At 36.8% G+C, this 18071-nt stretch overlaps 1 protein-coding gene across 3 annotated transcripts in view; it reads right to left on the reverse strand.

Moving 5' to 3' along the window:
- The window catches only part of C6 (complement C6), a 77233-nt gene that overhangs the window by 8305 nt on the left and 50857 nt on the right, over nucleotides 1–18071 (reverse strand). For all 3 annotated transcript variants that reach the window (XM_050793436.1, XM_050793434.1, XM_050793437.1), the window contains exons 10-15: nucleotides 11155–11321; nucleotides 9607–9832; nucleotides 8543–8714; nucleotides 8139–8250; nucleotides 4472–4604; nucleotides 3311–3499 (exon numbers count right to left, since the gene is read on the reverse strand). In XM_050793436.1, coding sequence (XP_050649393.1) covers nucleotides 3311–3499; nucleotides 4472–4604; nucleotides 8139–8250; nucleotides 8543–8714; nucleotides 9607–9832; nucleotides 11155–11321 — 999 coding nt within the window. The remainder of the gene's footprint in view (nucleotides 1–3310; nucleotides 3500–4471; nucleotides 4605–8138; nucleotides 8251–8542; nucleotides 8715–9606; nucleotides 9833–11154; nucleotides 11322–18071) is intronic.

Below are 18071 nucleotides of genomic sequence, written 5' to 3' on the forward strand. Positions count from 1 at the left end.
CAATGCAGAGGAAACATAAGGTATGGAAATGTTCAAATGGGAGGCAGTGGCCGGGCATGGTGGCTCATGCCTGTAATCCCAGCACTTTGGGAGGCCAAGGCGGGCAGATCACAAGGTCAGGAGTTAGAGTCCAGCCTGGTCAATATGGTGAAACCCCATTTGTACTAAAAATATGAAAATTAGTGGGGCGTGGTGGCATGCACCTGTAGTCCCAGCTACTCAGGAGGCTGAGGCAAAAGAATCACTTGAACCTGGGAGGCAGATGTTGCAGTGAGCCAAGATGGTGCCACTGCACCCCAGCCTGGGCAACAGAGTGAGACTCCGTCTCAAAAAAAAAAAAAAAAAAGAAAAAGAAAAAAAGAAAAAGGGAGGTAGCTTGTGAGTTTCCTGGAACTGAAAGAATCCAGTGTGGTTGAAGTGCTGAAAAACAAGAGCATGGAACAAGATGTGGCCAGAGAGGTACGTGTGTGGTAGGTTGTGTGGGGGACTAATAGGGTCTTTGAAGGGTTTTTGTCTTCATTTTATAAATAGTAGACAGTCTCTGATGGGTTTTAAGCAGGGAGTGTTGTGACAAAATCAGTCCTGGATTTTGAAAAAAAGAAATTAATTCTGGCTTCTGTGCAGAGAATGGATTTGAAGAGGCATGGTGGTCAATAGGGCTCCAGGGAGCTAATCGATGAGGTTATTGTGGTAGTTCAGGTGAAAGAGGATGATAATTTGGACCAAGGTTCCAGAGGTAGAAATGGAGAAAAGTAGATAAACTTGAGACACAGCTAGCAGGTAAAATACGTGATATTATCTATTGTGGGTAAGTTATGAGAGCTGCCAATTATATGATTCTTAGGTTTCTGATTTGCATAAGAGAATATACATTGGTGCCTTACCTGAAATAGAAAATATTAGAAAATGCTTAGTTTTAGGAAGGAAGGGTGATGAATTAAGAGTTCCCCTCTGTAGATGTTGAATTCATGGTATCTTTAAGACATCCAAACAATGTAGATATATAGGAATTTAGATATTCATGTCTAAATCTCAGTGGCGAAGTATGTGCTAAAGATTTAAATCTGTTATTAGTCTATGGGGGAATTACTGAAGCTATGCATGTGGGTGAGATTCTTCAGTAGGAGAGTACAGATCCAAAACTTGGGAAACGAACAGTGATTAATGTCCAAGCACTGGCAGGAGCCTGCCAAAAATAGAGGGCAACAGCCAGAAATTCGGAGGTAAACAAGAATATGAAGCCAAGGAAAGAACATACGTGCAGAAGGTCAACATTGCTGAAGGTTGCTGAGAGGTCAAAGAAGATAAGGAAAAAAAAAAAGTCCATTAGATTTAGCAATGTGGATGTGAATGGCTTGCAAGTCAGATTTTCTTACAAGAATCAATGGAGAAATGCAGCTCCTAAATGTAGGTATTAATCCCTGCATGACATTCTAGGCACTAGGACATTATGGTGGGGGAAAAAAAAAAAGAAAGGACAGATGGAAGAAAGGTGGAGGAGAGGAGAGGAGAGTAAAGGAGAGGAAAAAAGAAAGAGAATACAGATATTAATCAAATAATTATAATAATGGATTTATAATTAAGGGCTGAGACAAGTATTCTGAAGAAAGGGAACATGGTTTCAGGAGACCACATACCATAAAGACTCCAAATGGGAAGGGTAAGGAAGGATTCGTAAGGAAATTACACTTGAACTAAGATGAGGAACTGAATAGCATGTCGGTGAGGGAGGGGGATGAAAATAGAGGGAGTGACACTGGGGGTGTATTTATGAAAGAGGGAACCTTGGTTTCTTTGCTCATGTTGAGGCCCACCTAGAGAATCTGGACCTAGAGCCAAACTCCTGAGTCTATTGAATGAAACAAAATTTTTTGATCCGGATCTGACTATTCAGGCATCCCCAGAACCAAAAGGACCTCGTGAGCAAGTTAATCGTCAAGGCAGAACTGGAGGCTTAGCTCACTCTTCCTCCTCTTAGCTTATCAAGTAGAAGGCTTGATAAGGAAAGGTGGCTCATGTTAGAAGCAAAAATAAAGATATAAAAAATTCCTAGGTTTTCTTATTCACAGTTGTTTTCATTTCCTTCTATTACCCCCATGCTATCTGGTGAAACTTGGCCCAGAACTCTGGTGAACTTGGAGACCTATCCTTCCGGTAAGGCTTTAGCTACTATGGTTTACATTGTGGTGATATTGTTTACTTATGCCTCTTTGCCCTTTGTAATTCTACATTTAGGCCAGGGAGGAGCAGCAAGGTATACACTGTTTCCAAAAAGAATCAATCAGTTTTCAAGTGGAGCAGAGCCTTGCTCTTTCGCTACAGGTTTGAAATTGTCAATGATCTTATGCAAGGAATCTGCTCTTCCAATCAGCCTCAGGTTGAAGCAGTGCTGGGACTCAGCTGCCCACACCTCCCAACACAGGAGCAACAATACTGCACAGTCTGTAAAGTGCTCAGGGCAAGAGGATCCTCTGAAGGGCTACTGGAGGAGTCCAGGTCTGGGAGGAAGGAAAAAGTAACTGTGTGGCATCTCACATTTTTATGAAGCAGAACTTTTTCACATTGAAAGAATTAATAATGTTTCCCTGCCTGAAAGTGTCTTTACCTCACAGTGTCGGTTTTATTTACGATTGTCTTTCTCTTTCTGTGACTCCCTGCATTGGTCTTTCTGTCAATATTATTGGAGAGAAAGTATATGAAATAGGCTATGTGTTTCATTTATCTAGCGGTGGAACATTTCCTATTTCTCAGTTTGAATAATAATTTTAATGGAACATTTCCTATTTCTCAGTTTGGATTATAATTTTAATTTGTAATCTAAGGGGATGTGTGTGCACATGCATGCATATGCTCTGATGAGGATACTGCCTACGGTGTCCAAAAGATCTTAACTTTCTGAAGTCTATGGCTTCCACAAACATTCATTCCACTGACATTTATGTTCCTTGTAATTTATTATTATGATCAGGAGTCTAGTGAAACCAAGACACAATACTTACACAAAATTAGTTCTCACTAATTTCCATGAGATCTTTTTACTGATAATTTTATTTAAGGTTTTTCAAAAGGTTAACTTTCTCCCTTTATTTCACACATCATTAAAGCCCAGAAGAGAATAAAGGAGGCAGGATGGCAAAGAGCTTACGGAATTAGCAGAGCCATTGCATAGTTGCTGTTTGGCCCACACTGTCTAAACTTGTGTTTTATTTAGCCTCTCAGTGCTTAAGACATAGAATGGCTGTAGAGGCTATACTACCAATCTCAGGGTGCACCACCTTATCAGACCCCAGAACACTGAGCTGCTACGCACCTTTTTCACAGGTGAGTGAGTTTGAAATGGGTGGTGTCCAGGAATTCCCCTGGCATGTGTACCTCGATGGCCCAGCAACAACAAAGCCTTTGGGGCAAGTTAGCTCAATGGATTCACCAATTCTATACAATCTCTGAAATGGTGTAATTGTCAGAATTTCCTGCACAACTGGCTTGATGCACTCTGTCCCTGCAAGAGAGCAACATTTCATATGTGTTTAGTGGAACAGAATAAACAACAAATTTAGGCAAATTTTATGCAACCAAAGAGGTGATTTTGATGAGATTTACAGCATTTGTTCAACTGTGGTGCCTCCTTTTGATCAGAAAACCTGGGGGATAAGAATCCTGGGCTTTCCCTCAGACCCTTCATTGAAAAATTCCCTTTAGTTTCATTATCTGAAGTTCCCTTGCTAAAGAACTGGTTCCAGACACATCCAACTTTTATGAAATCATTGGGCCCTTTTCCTTTCAAGAAACACTTTCTTTTCTCTTATCCCTAGTGGATTTCTCCAAATGCAAGTTACCACGCTGTGAGTGATGCAGAGTGATGGGCATTCTAATTGACATTGGTCTCAACTCTGCTTCATGGTGCCCCAAAATAAGTCTTTGGAGTCCCATTCAAGCCTAATTTGAATCTTGGTTTTTACTTTACTCTAGCACAGATATGTGCAGAGCCTAAAGCTTATTCACTCTTTCTCAGCAAAGAATGTGAACATGCGCCAAGGAGTAGTGTCTTGGTGAAAACTGTATCTTACACAAAATCGCGTCTTACACAAATTCCCATTTCTGATACATAAAGAGTGTAAATATCATCTTCTTGAGACTCAGCAATTTGGGTCAATTTGAACATTGGGCAAGGCAGATATCTGTGGTTAGATACAACTTGCCGACTTCCCGGATTTCTTGCGAAGTGCATACTTCGCAGTCCTGTGTGTGTGACAGTAATATGTAGGAGCAGGAACACGGAAGTATGGAGATATCTGGAAATCCAGTTTTAGCAAATGAGCCCTCCTATTTATTTCCTGCTTCACAAACTCTTTCACCAGAGTTACTAAAAATGAGTAAAATGTATTGATCTAAGGATGTGATTTTACTGTTTTTATATTGGGCACATTCATTCTGTAAAGCTGTCAAGCAAAATTGTTTGCCCAGTTCTCACGTTGGCATTCCACATCCCCTTGTCTCCAGGTCCCGTCTGGTAAGCATCTGAAGTACTGGTATCCAACAGTTTCAAAGCCAGTAAGGCATGAAATTTCAACATCTTCTCCAACCGAGTATAGTTTCTTTTCATTCTTAATTAAAGCAGAAACCAGAAATTATTAATGCTACGAATAACACTCTCTAACTCTTTAGGCTCACACTGAGCCTTTCTATCCTTCACTTCTGGATCTACTCAGTCACCGAGTCCTCTCAATTTCTACTTCTGAAAACCTGTTAAAGTTCTCTCCTTCCCGTTGCCATCATTGTTTTTCTTCATGGTATTTATTGTTTCTTACTAGGGCAACTTTTTAACTGGTCATTCTTCCAGTCTGTCTCCCTGAATTGATTAGGGTTTTGTTTGTTTGTTTTTTAACTTGAAAACTTGCTCCCCTGCCAAGAATGGTGGCTCATGACTATAATCCCAACACTTTGAGAGGCTGAGGCAGGTGGATCACTGGAGTCCAGGAGTTTGAGACCAGCTGGGGCAACATGGCAAAACCCTGTCTCCACAAAAATACAAAAAAAGTGGCCAGAAGTGGTGGCATGTGCCTGTGGTCCCAGCTACTTGGGAGGCTGAACTGGGAGGATTGCTTGAGCTCAGAAGGTTGAGGCTGTGGTGAGCCATGATTGTTCCACTGTACTTCAGCATGGGTGACACAGTGAAACCCTGTCTCAAAACCAAAACCAAAAAACAAACAAACAAAAATCCCCAAAACAAACAAAAAAAAAAAAGAAGAAGAAACTAAAAATCTTTATATATGGGATGTCCTTCTATTGCTAGAATAGAAAACCATATGCTCACTATGTAGTGACTATAAACTGAATAAATAATATATCTTACATATAAAGCAAACATAAGCAGTTGCTATTGTGACTGAGTGCAGATCATTTAAAATTGTTACTCAATTCCTAGTAACCCACTGGTCATTATATATTTTCCCAATTAATGGATTGTACAACTACTATCATGTTGCCAGGGGTGGTGGGCTGGGGGGTAGTTCACTACAATTTTCAAGGTAAAGTCAGTCTTATACTTCTTAGATCAGAATATTTATTTTAACTTACTTTACCCCCCTCACCGCCTGCCATTTCCTCCCATAAAACCTTTGCTCTAGCAAAGCAAAACCCTGCCATTCTTTGAACATAAACTTCTTTTTCATGCCTCCATGTCTCCACGTGGCTGTTCCTTGTATCCTCAACACATTCTCTCTTCCCCTCAAGACCCAGCTCAACTAGACCATCCTTTGCAAAAATCTTCGATTTCCCTGGTTTCATGAGGTACAACGTCCTTTCAGTTCTGAGAGAAACTCATGCAAGGCTCTATTTTTATAGGGTTTATCACGTTTATCAGCCCCAGCCCTGACCCTTTAGTGTCAACTCCACAACCAGATCTCTGTCTCATAAATCTTTATATGGGCCTGAATTCTTTGCTGAAAGAATACAAAACGTTATCCTTCTTAAGGAGCTAGTAATGCAATACAATTTTCCTTTACTGAGAGGGGTAAGAGTACCAAGAATTGACTAAGCAGTTGTTCTCTGATAATCGAAGCTGGGAACTTGAGGGCGGTGAAAACTTAATTGTCAGCTTATGTTTACTTGGTCATATGGTTAAACTTGTCTCCTAGAAGATTCTTAATTTTTTGGATACAAAACTACCATTCTACTGCTGGTTATTACTGATATGGCTTTGTTTCCAAGGGAAATGGACTAATGATTTGGATGTTTTATTCAAAGGCTGCACAGTTTTTTCTTGCATTTCTTCTGAAATAAATTATTGCCTTAAACTTTTGTTTGTATTTCTTGTTTTTTTATGAATTTGTAACATATAAGTGTATGTTGCAATAATCAAAGTTAGGGAAGTACATTTGGTAGACTGACTAAACAAAAAACCTTGCCAAAAGTCCCTGTCACTTGCCTACAGAGGTTGGACTTGTCTGTTACTCATTAAATAAACATACTTGTGTGCAATAACATCATTGCTCTAGCTTGGAATTAGGCATATCTACCTCTATTTGAATCTATACAAGGGGCATTTTGCCACTAGAAATTCCAGAAGATGCTTATTAGGAAAAAATAAAATTTTATTACATTTGAGTAAAAACTATTGCCAGATAGAGACCAGGACTTTAGTAAAGAGCAAAATAAAATAAGAAATGAATTTATCCATGAAAATGGGAATATATAATCTAACCTTATAAAATGTGTTAGAAGAATCATGCATCACTGTTGAAAGCCTTTGTGCGTTTTTAAAATGAGAATGTCAATAATTTTAATGGTCTTTGTATGCAACCGGAATAAATAGATTAAGTTATTTTGGTATCTGGATCTGCCAATATGTGATTTTAAGGATAATGTTCTAGGGCAGGGGCCAGCAAGCTTTTCCTATAAGTGGCCTGGATAGTCATATGTAGGCCATGTGGCGTCTGTTGAAATTACTCACCTCTGCCGTTATTGTATGAAAGTAGCCATAGACGATATGTAAACATATGAATATGGCTGTGTTTCAATAAAAATAAAACTTTATTTTTTTAAGTGGCAGGTCAAATTTGGCCTTTGGGCCATAGACTGATGGCTCTTGTTCAAAAGAATTGGTTCCCAAAGTGTGGCTCCTAAACCATCAGCGTCTGTATTACCTAGGAATGTATTAGCTATGGACATTTCCGTGCCCTTCCCAAAACCTTCTGGATCAGAAACTCGAGGAGTGAGACCCAATGATCTGTGTTTTAACAGGTCCTTTGGCGCATTGTTGAGTTTGAGAACCTTTTTTCTAGAGTAAAGACTAATTAAAATTACCTCCCTCTGAAATATTTCCTCCCCATAAACTTTAATGTATGGTCCTTATGCATGGGCAGAAAAATAAGTGAATATGGAAGATACATTAGCCCAGACTATACTCCGTGAATAAAACTATTTGCTGACCTTAGAGAATTGAGTGTTATTGATCTTTTATCATAAGTGTGATACAGTTGGGAAAAGATTAATGTAATGATATTACTAAGTTTAAGAAAGGTAAAATGAAATAGGGAGCATGCCTTCTGTGATCAATTTTAGATATCATGTATCACCTGAACAATTTATGTCTAAGGGCGTAGATCTGTTTGACAAAAAGTATTCAGCTTTTAAAAAAGTCATAGAAACATACTGTGACTTAGTAAAAAAAGTTGAAACTTAAAGGTACGTGAAAATGGTTTTGACTGCGTAAGAACTCTACAGGTTTCTAACCTAATAAAACAATACAGAACAAACACCTCCTATGATTATAGCCAGTCTAGTGTGTTTCTCTAAACATTCCTTAGGTAAAGGTATCAGTTTGCTCAGACTCTGAAATAGCCAGATCTTACTTGCAAATTCTCACAAGTCATACAGTCTTATATTATATTGAAGTTCTATTATCTTTCCAAGAAACCCAAGCAATCTGCTATCCTTTAGTCTAACAACTGGCTATGAAGACATCTCTAGGAAATTCAAGATGGAAGAGGGGCAAAGTGTTTCTAAATATTATTTTGTACTTTTAAAGTCAACAGGAGATTATTCGAATAGGAAAACAGTAACTCTAATTAAAAGACAATCTATACTTTTCGAGGTTTTTAAAACTATAAATCAAAAATGAGGGTTAGGATGCTGACCCGGATAAATCCATTTTCTGGAGGAACTGGCTGAGGACACCCAGAATCTGCTTCTATCTCAGGAAGATTGACCTCTTTCATTTCTTCATCATCATTGATACATGGTTGCCCACTAAAAGGGAAACATAAATATGCGTGTATATGTATGTACACACATTTACATGTGTGTATATGCTTATGTGTATACATATGTACACATTACATACATATATGTATTAAATAGAAAACATTACACACAGAAAAAGGCACAGCAGCAGACCCAATGGCTCATTAATATTCTGTGTTGGTATAGGTAAAGTTCTAATTATTTCTTTACTTAGCAGTAGACTAATAACCATTTGAACTCTCAATGTTATTGAGAGTTAGGGCAAAATGACCCATTCTTTTCCCTTACCCAGTCTTACTTGTTTTCCATGATTGAAAATGTGCAGTCTTCCTCTTGTCGCTTCTCCCCCTCACAGCGTTTCCCTCCTCTTTCGGGGGCAGGATTACTGCATTCTCGGGTTCTCGATCTCTTATAAGTAGCATCACAGGTACTCCAGGAAGACCAACAACCCCAGTGTCCATCTACTGCATCTGGAACAAAGGAAGACTCACCCCCATGGATCACGGTGCAGCTGAATTTGGGTTTTGAAGCGAGGCCAACCTGGTTTCCTCACTTTTTAGCTGAGTAACTTCCTTTGTGGAATATGATAGGGTTCTTCTGAGGATTAAAAGAAATTACCTGTGGAAGGGGCCTGATACATTGCCTGATTTCCTTTTAGACTTTGTTCCCATAAACTTAAATAAAATGGCAACAAATGGCAACCATTATGAATTATTTTCAACTGTTAACAAACCTTTTTATTCTTTGCTTTGGAGACCTTTTAAAAATGTGCACTCATATATGTATAAACATGAACATCTTCTTAATAGGATGCATATTAAATTACATTTTTAAAGGTAGTAGAATACATTCTTACTCCCATGCCTTACCCTGTTTCTAAGGAGGATTTGAGGTAACTGTGAACATTACTTAGTCCTGTATGAAAACTTTTGTTGTGGCTTAATTCATCTTTTATTACAAAGTCATCCTCCTTCTATATTACAATACATAAGAGGCTTATAATATCAGTATCATATATTTTATTTAATGTTATGTTTGATTTTTTATGTTATGAGCATTGTGCATGTACTCTTGATATACAAATACTTATATAATATATTCATATTCCTTAGATAGATACTGGTGTTATCCTCATTTTATGGATGAACAGATTGAGGCATAGGAAAACTAGGTAACTTTCCCAAGGTCACATAGTTGGTAGGTTACACTTGAGATTCACACTTTTTGCAGGTTTATCTTCTCTCTGAGCCTGTACAAGGTGGAGGCTGCTGATAGAAGTTTTGTTTCTTTTTAATTGAACAATTTAGAATACTCTTTGGAAGGGAAAACGTATCTACCTCACAATAGATTCCTGATACTTACTGGATTTGTAATCTGGAGATCGTCTCTCACAGTTCTCACCATAGGTGCCGCTCTGACACACACACAGACATTCAGTGCCAGAGAGGGTGGGTCGGCCATTATTAGGGCATGGAGCACACTGGCAAGGATCGAACTTGGCTGCATACTCTTGGAAAGCTTTCCTGAGATTGTTCCGTTTTGTCACTGCACAGGGGATGTTTCTTACCAAGTCCACGATGGGGGCAAGCTAGAAGCAAATGGGAGAGAGGAGGTCCAGTCACATCCACTTTGGTAATAGGTTGCCATTACTGCCCAGTTCTCATGAGATGAGAGGGAAAGCCGGAAAATTCTACACTTCAAAGGGATTATTGCAGAATATAGTATTGGCACCTGTTGAACCAGTAGGCAAAAGCTTTCTACCTGTGGATCGGTGTGATGTATATGGCACTTACCTGCAATTTTACTGTGAAGGAAGTCACATGGGAGGTGTTGCTTACTTGGTTGTATGTTATGTTATTTATTAAGTATTCTATGCATGCATCAAAGCACTGAGATTGGTGACCAAGAGTTTGGCAACTCTTTACTGCTCTGCTGAAACCTTATTAAATTTGATTTAAGCTACAAAAAATCTAGAGAGGATAAGAGAAGCTTTCCATGTTCTTTTTTTTTCCAGGGACAGTTTTGGCTTTTGTTGGAGTTAGATGAGAAAATATGGAGTGGGAGAAAATGAAGAAATAAACTTGCCAGTAGGATGAATGGAAGAATTACAGTAACAAATAATGGGCTAATGATAAATCAGGGCTCATTTTATTAACATCGTAAAACCTCAAAGAAATGACCGTCTAGTGCAATATGACTTGCAAGTACCCGGAAGGGCAGCTGGGTCTCATTTTTCTCCCATAACTTGTAGAGTTCAATACATCTTCATGCTGCATGTAAATGATTCTATTTTCATAATGATTGAACTCTTTCATCTTCATTTAAACGAAATGAACATAATAGCTTCTTTGGAGGCCTTTTAAAAATGTGGAATGTTTGGGGGAAAACAAGTTCTAAATGGCATATGGCTGATACGTGGGTAAAGCATTCCATAAATAATAAATATCACCTTTTAATGCAATTACAACAAATACAAAACTAGTAAATTCAATCAATAGTAATCGAAACAGGAAGTAAAATGGATCTAAAATCTCATTTATCTCACAGAGCTACAAATGAAGACTTAGGAGTGTTCATCAAATAAGGAGTTGCAAGAAGAATGCAGAAACCAGATTTATTGTATACATGGAAAAATAAGTACTACTCAAGGCAAGTTTGAGCATTTTTATTCACTAAGTTCCATTTCCTGGTGTTTCATGCATGCTAGGAATTCTAAATACTGTACTGTTAACAGCAAAAGCAATAGACATGCAATTTAACATTTTAAAAAGGTACATTGTGCATGAATACTAAAGAAAGCCATTTCTTTTATTGTCTGAGAAGAAAATGGAAAATAAATTGTGTGATGTGCAATTTGGGCCACTAGAGAACTACTTTAGATCTCTTACCTGGAATAATTTTTACCCTTACCTCAAAGTCAATCACAGCAGGATTTTCCTTCACTGATTCTAACCAGTCAGAAAATGTCTTCTCCTCCAGACCAGAGCTCCCTTTCTCCCATGCCAAAGCTGCTGCATATTCACTCCTTCCACCTCGAATCAGGGATATGGATTTCTCTGCTCCCTGCAAAAATGAACCTGCAAGGTGTTCCAATAAAAATGCCCACTTAATTTTAGTTTTTTTTTTAAAAAAACCAGCCTATTTGTACAGAAGGGAGAAGTAGATGGTACAGTATGTAGCTCCATTAAGTAAGCCAAGTGAAAAAGTAAAAGAACACTCCTCCTTCCTGTAGGGAGTTTAATAACAGAAATAATAATAACAGTACTAACAACTACCATTTATTAAGCATCTGGTAGATGCCAGGCACTTTACACACATCTCATATAATTCTCATGACAACCCTGGGAAGTAGTTATTATTATAAACATTGAAGTCAAAAGTAATTTGTCCTGGAACACATGGTTACTAAGAGACAGGACTAGGATGCAATTACAGCCCAGTCCTTGACTACTCTGCCCCTTACTCTTTAATGTCAACCCCCTTGCTTCTGACTTACGTTACATATGTTTTGGGTGCCCAGAATAAAATAAGTCACATGACTTCTGATAGCCAATCAATTGACTGTCACGGTGAAACTTCCAATTACAGGAAAAAATGATAGAATGATTTTAGATTTAAAGACAGAGGTGAAAGCACAACTAACATAGAAAAAAAATTAACCATCAGTTTAAGAGTTGGCACAATGTTTCCTTAGACACAATGACATTTACTGTTAAAGTATATAGCACAACTCTTTTATACAAATTTCCATAACAATTTCCCCTAACCAAATGGTAACTTTAATTAACAGGGATAGAGACTGAGTAATAAGGAATTGCAGTAAGAAATACTAGCAAATAAAAAGAAGACTAGTGATATGAGTGATAGTTAGTGGCATTAATTTGGTGTCTATCAGTAAGAATTAGCTATGCCCTCACTATTCAGAAATTCTATAGTAAAATAGTCTAGAATGATTAGAAAATAATGAAATCGTCTTCCTATGAAGAAAGTAGTATGGCTGCTTTTAAAGTGAAGTGCATAACAAAACACAGGTATAAGGATTAACAAAACAAAGGTATACAATGAAAATTTTAGAGGTTTTCATACTTATTTTTCATATAAAAGTAGAAGCGAAATTAGAGTTTGCCAATATATCATGTACAGACTGACAGTGGCTTTGTCATGTTATTTTGTATTTAGATTGATACCATGTATTTCATAAACGGATTGACACTGGTAATGGTTATCTGTGAGGGCAATGGGATCCTGAAGAAAGAGTAAATCTGTTTACTGTTCCATTGGTTTACTCTTACAAGTGAACAAGTGCCTTAAAAAGATTCCAGAAAGAAAATGCAGATTGAAGATAATGCCAATAATGCAAACAAAAGAAAAAAAGCTAGTAAAATACAGAATGAATATTTCTACTTACACAGTCTTCTCAGAAGCCGCATCATAAGATGAATACCAAAGCTGACCAAAAGCATGTAAAAAATTTCAAGAAACTTTTGTAATATATGGATTTATCAATGAACTTTTTAAATTTTTTCCTTCTTTTTTTTTTTTTTTTTTTTTTTTTTTTGAGACAAAGTCTTGCTCTATATCCCAGGCTGTAGTGCGGTGGAGCGATCTTAACTCACTGCAGGCTCCACCTCCTGGGTTTAAGTGATTCTCCTGCCTCAGTCTCCTGAGTAGTTGGGATTACAGGCACCCACAACCAGGCCCAGATAATTTTTGTATTTTTAGTAGAGACCATGTTGGCCAGGATGGTCTCGATTTCCTAACCTTGTGATTTGCTCACCTCAGCCTCCCAAATTGCTCAGATTATAGGCGTGACCCACTGTGCCCGGCCTGAATTTTGTTTTTAAGTGTGTGCAGCCAGCACTATGAGGAAGATAAAAATTCTGTTTGTTCCATATACGCTATTGAAAAAAAATTCCATTTTTTATATTTGCATATTTTAATGCACATTTTTGAATAATACATTTATACAATTCTTTAGTAAATATATACATATTAGTGATGTATCTTCAACAATTTTTAATGATATAATTACAGACTTGAGAAGTTTGAAGTCCAATGATTTACTTGAACTAGTTTAGGGTTAGAAATAGGCAAATCTATGTTCTCGTGTGTGTTTTGCTCTTCAATGTGTCTGTGTCTTTGACTTTAGGCAAATTGTCATCAGTAAATATTTGTTGAGAATCTTCTATATGTCAGGCCCAGATAAATATCAAATATCATGTTAAGAACTCAGACTCTCAGTGAGTATATGGAATAGGTATATAAATATATTAGCAAGACTATGGAGAAGTAAACAAGGATGGAAAAGAAGAAAGGAAGGAAGGTAGAAAGTGGCAGGGAGGGAGAGAAGGAGGGAAAATGGAAGAAAAGAAAGGAAATTAAAAAGACCAATAAAATAATTTTTGCTAAGTATTACTCAATGGTAAGAACAATGAACAATTAATGAGTTAGGAAAGTGAAATAATTCTGTCATCTTTGGCAATTAGGGAGGATGGCGCTCTGAAGGAAGACTGATGTGTTCCTGGAAGGAAAGCTGATTCCTATTAGGGAGATCATGGCCCTAATATTAGGGAGACAATGGCCGTCTAAGCCATGGGCACACCATGAGCAAGGACCTGGAGTCAAGATGTGCCATGGTCTGGAGACAGCACATACAGTCATCAGTTTGAGTTGAAGTGGAAGGTCTGGGGACAGGGAAGAACAGCAGAACTGAGAGAATCTGGATGTAAAGTCAAGGAAATTAGACTTCATTCTTCAGGTTTAGAAACAATTACGTTTCCTAGAAACAATGAAAGGTTTTGAAGTGGGGATTTAAAATGATTCAGGAATATCAGCAGTATTGTGTCATCTGGGTAGCAATGGGTAATTGAAAAACCAGTTTGGAGCCTATTGCAATAGTCTTTAACTTTGCAATGTCCTCTTGTTCCTACAGTCTGAAAACTGGGGTCCATATTTGATATTTTCTCACTTAAATTCCTCTACATTAACTCAGTTTCCTAAGTAGCCCTGATTCCAGTCTAGTATTTTCTTATATTTTAAGTAAACTTTTATACTGACGTATAATATTGACATAGAAATGTAAACAAATCATTAAGCATACAGCTCAATTAATTCGTAAAAAGTGAGCACACCCATATAATCACTTCCCACGCCTAGAAATAGAACTCTAGCAACACCCAAAAGCCTCCTTCATGCTTTTACCCAGTCATTATTCCATCCCCAAATGCAAACTCCAATTTTGTTATTATTGCTATAGATTAGCTTTGCATATTTTTAACTTTATACGTAAGATTACAAAACATGTACACTTTTGTGCCTGGTTTCTTTTGCTCAGTTTTATGTTTGTGACATTCATCTATCTTGTTTGCAGCAGTAGTGAATTCATATCGTAATTGGTTCATTTTACTCTTGATAGACATATGAGTTGTATCCAATAAATGAATAATGAGGCTTTTCTTATTTTTTGCTCCACGTTTGTGCATATTTTTGCTGGTACACACCTATTCGTAGAGTTTCTAAGTCATAAATATGTGTGTGTGCATTTATGTTTCACTTTAGTAGATATTGCCAAATAGTTTCCAAAATGATATTAACAATTTATACTCCTACCAGCAGTGTACGGCAGGTTGTAAAGTTCTACTGCCAATACTTGTTAATTTAAGTTTTTTCACCATTTCACGTATTTTATGGTTTTAATTTTATCTTTTTGATTCCCAGTTATCTTTATCATCTTTTCCTGTTTATTGTTTTTTAAAATATGTTCTTTTGTTAAGTGCTTATTCAATATTTTTGCTTATTTTACAATTTCAACTACAATTTTCCTATATTATATGTCTTTACTACATGCCACTTGTGCAACCACAAAATAGTTATAGCAGACATGAATTGAATAGTTAGTATAGGCTACGCTTTGTCCTCATCCATTTATATGGACTGTTTATTTAATTCTCACAATAAGCATAAGTAAATACTATTGTTATTTTTAATGTACTTACAAGAAGAAAGATTAAACTCTTGATGTTGATTACATAGCCAATCAACAGTGGAGCCAACACTTGAATGTAATCTAGCCTGAAAATTTAGTTGATATGCAATGAACTTAATACATCACAGCAATAAATAATTTCTATAAATAACATTTTACTTTCCTACTTAATAATTTTTACTGCTTTCCTACTGAATCAATCCAGTAAAGTGTTCTGCTCAACAGTAAGTCTCTTAATTTCTTGGTAAGGTATTTGAGGGAAAAACTGCACAGTATATCAGCTTCTTAAAAAATTACAATGTTCTTTATAATTTTAAAAGCTCTGAGAAATCCTCTTAAACACTGTTACACTCAAAAAGTTTTTCAATTTAAAGATGGAACTCCCTTTTCACATGCAGCACCTATTAACATTCTGTAGATCATATGTGGGATAGTGACAATATTTAATAGGATTAAGTCTAATTTTTTTAGCAAGGCATACAAGCCCTGTTTGATATGGACCAAACCTACTTTCTCAGCTTTATTTCACAAATTTATGCTCAAGCCAAATAGAAGTACTCATTTATTCACTTACACATTCATTCTTTTCCTCTCTATGTCTCTGTTTCCTCATCTACAAAATGGTGGTAATAATTATACCAGTCTCATGGGGTTGTTGTGAGAATTAGAAGTTAACACACACACACACTTAGGACAGTGCCTGGAGCATAGTAAGAGTTCAATAAATGTTAATTTTCCATTCATTTATTCTTTCAAGCATTCATGTGTTCATTGAGCACATCTATTAAACATTTATAATGTGCCAGACATGGTACGAAGTCTGGTACCATGGTACGAAGACATGGTACGAGGACATAAAGACCACACCACGGTCCTGAATTTGCATACCATGGAGGAAATAGAAAGTAAACATAATACAGTGTGATGAGTGCTATGATGTTGTGAATGCAAGTTGTAGTGAGTACGTATATGAGGGCACCTAACCTTAATTATGAACAACAATAGAGATGGTAATCAGGTAAGGCTTCTTGGACTGTCTGCTAAAAATTACAATTTCAAGATTTTGTCACTTCAAACTAGCTATTACATCTTTAGCATATTAAACACTTAAGCAACGCAGAAAAACACAATAATTATTCCCCTTGTTGTTTAGTCTTAGTTTTATATAGTAAATGAATCTATTTCTCATTGCTTCATCTTTGCTCACTGTTTCTTTACTCCTGGGCTCTATATTTATCTATTGGATTAATGTTTTAATATTAATTTTTATGTGCTTTTGTATTTTCTTTATTTCGATTATTTCTTTGATAATTGAAGCTGAATCATGGGTTTTCTACATGTACAGCCTCAGGCTGGAGAGAATCAAGAGAGAAAAAGAGTAAAATTTTGTCTTTTTAGATCTCAAGTACACTTTTATAAATCTAGCAAAAATCATAGATTTGAAGGCTAGGGATTTTAATGTTAAGGGCCAAGCTCTTGAGAGAGAAAAAGAATTCTTGAGATCTTAATGCTTGAACTAAAATATCAAGAGCCAAACATTTTAGGATCAGAATCATAGAATTTATAACATCAACCACAGAATGATAAAAAATGTATAAGATAGCCATTTTCCTTCTCAAAAGTAGAAAAGATTTTGAGCAGCTGGGAGAATGGGGGAATACTGGACATGTGATAACTAAAATATAGACTTGGTGGATTCCTTTGTGCAGGCCTAGGATTCTACCACTTTGGAGAAAGTCTTGGAAAGAATAGTTTGACAAGCAGAAGTTTGATAGAAGCTCATCAGAGGCTCTTCAATAAGTTAATGGAAAATGTGTATTATGAAAAGAAAATGCATGGCTTTCAAATTTTTTGCACAAAAATAAACTCATACTAACTTATTATAACATAGCTAAATAGGATCAAGTTTGAGGCACAAAGAGGGATAAGACATCACTTTGAAAAGAGTCCCTATCAGAGCAACTTGAAATCTGCTAAAATAGAAGTAAGATCAAACATCAAATTTATGGTAAAACTTGGGTGGAAGAATGGTGAACTCACTGATGTCTTAGGAAAAGTTTATGTGGACAATACTTCAAGGCAATCAGCAGTTAATAGATTCATAACTCATTGTAGGAAGGGAAGAAATAATGTTGAAAACTCCTAGCAGTAGATCATCTACATGAATTTGTGAAGAAAAAATTTACCTTATTCCTGCCCTAATTGAAGAGGACTGATGATTAACAGTGGGAACAAGAGCCAACACTGTAGATACCTCAATTAGTTCAGTTTACACAATCATAACTGAAAAATCAAAGATGAGTAAACTTTCCACCCAATAGCTGCCAAAACGATTGTGTGCAGATCAGCTGCAGACAAAAACAGAGCTTTCAATAAAAATTTTAAACATGTAGGATCAGATCCTGAAGCACTTTTTAAAAAGAAATGTACACAGGAGATGAAAAATGGATTTACTAGTATGGTCCTGAAGACGAAGCACAATCAAAGAAATGGCTACCAAGAGGTGGAAGTGGGCCAGGCAAAGCAAAAATGACCTAGTCAAGAGCAAAGGTCATGGAAATGGTTTTGTGGGATGCTCGAGGCATTTGCTTGTTGATTTCTGGAGGGTCAAAGAATAATATCATCTTCTTATGAGAGTGCTTTGAGACAGAAAAACTTTTAGCAGAAAAGTGCCCAGGAAAGCTTTACCAGAGACTCCTTCTCTACTGTGATGATGCTCCTACTCATTCCTCTAATCAAACAAGGGCAATTTTGTATGAGTTTAGATGAAAAATTATTAGATAGTCACCTTACAGTCTTTCTTTGACTCCTTCTGACTTCTTTTTGTTTTCTAATCTTAAAA

The sequence above is a fragment of the Macaca thibetana genome, chromosome 6 (genome assembly GCF_024542745.1).
Source record: "Macaca thibetana thibetana isolate TM-01 chromosome 6, ASM2454274v1, whole genome shotgun sequence".
NCBI classification, from domain to species: Eukaryota; Metazoa; Chordata; class Mammalia; order Primates; family Cercopithecidae; genus Macaca; species Macaca thibetana.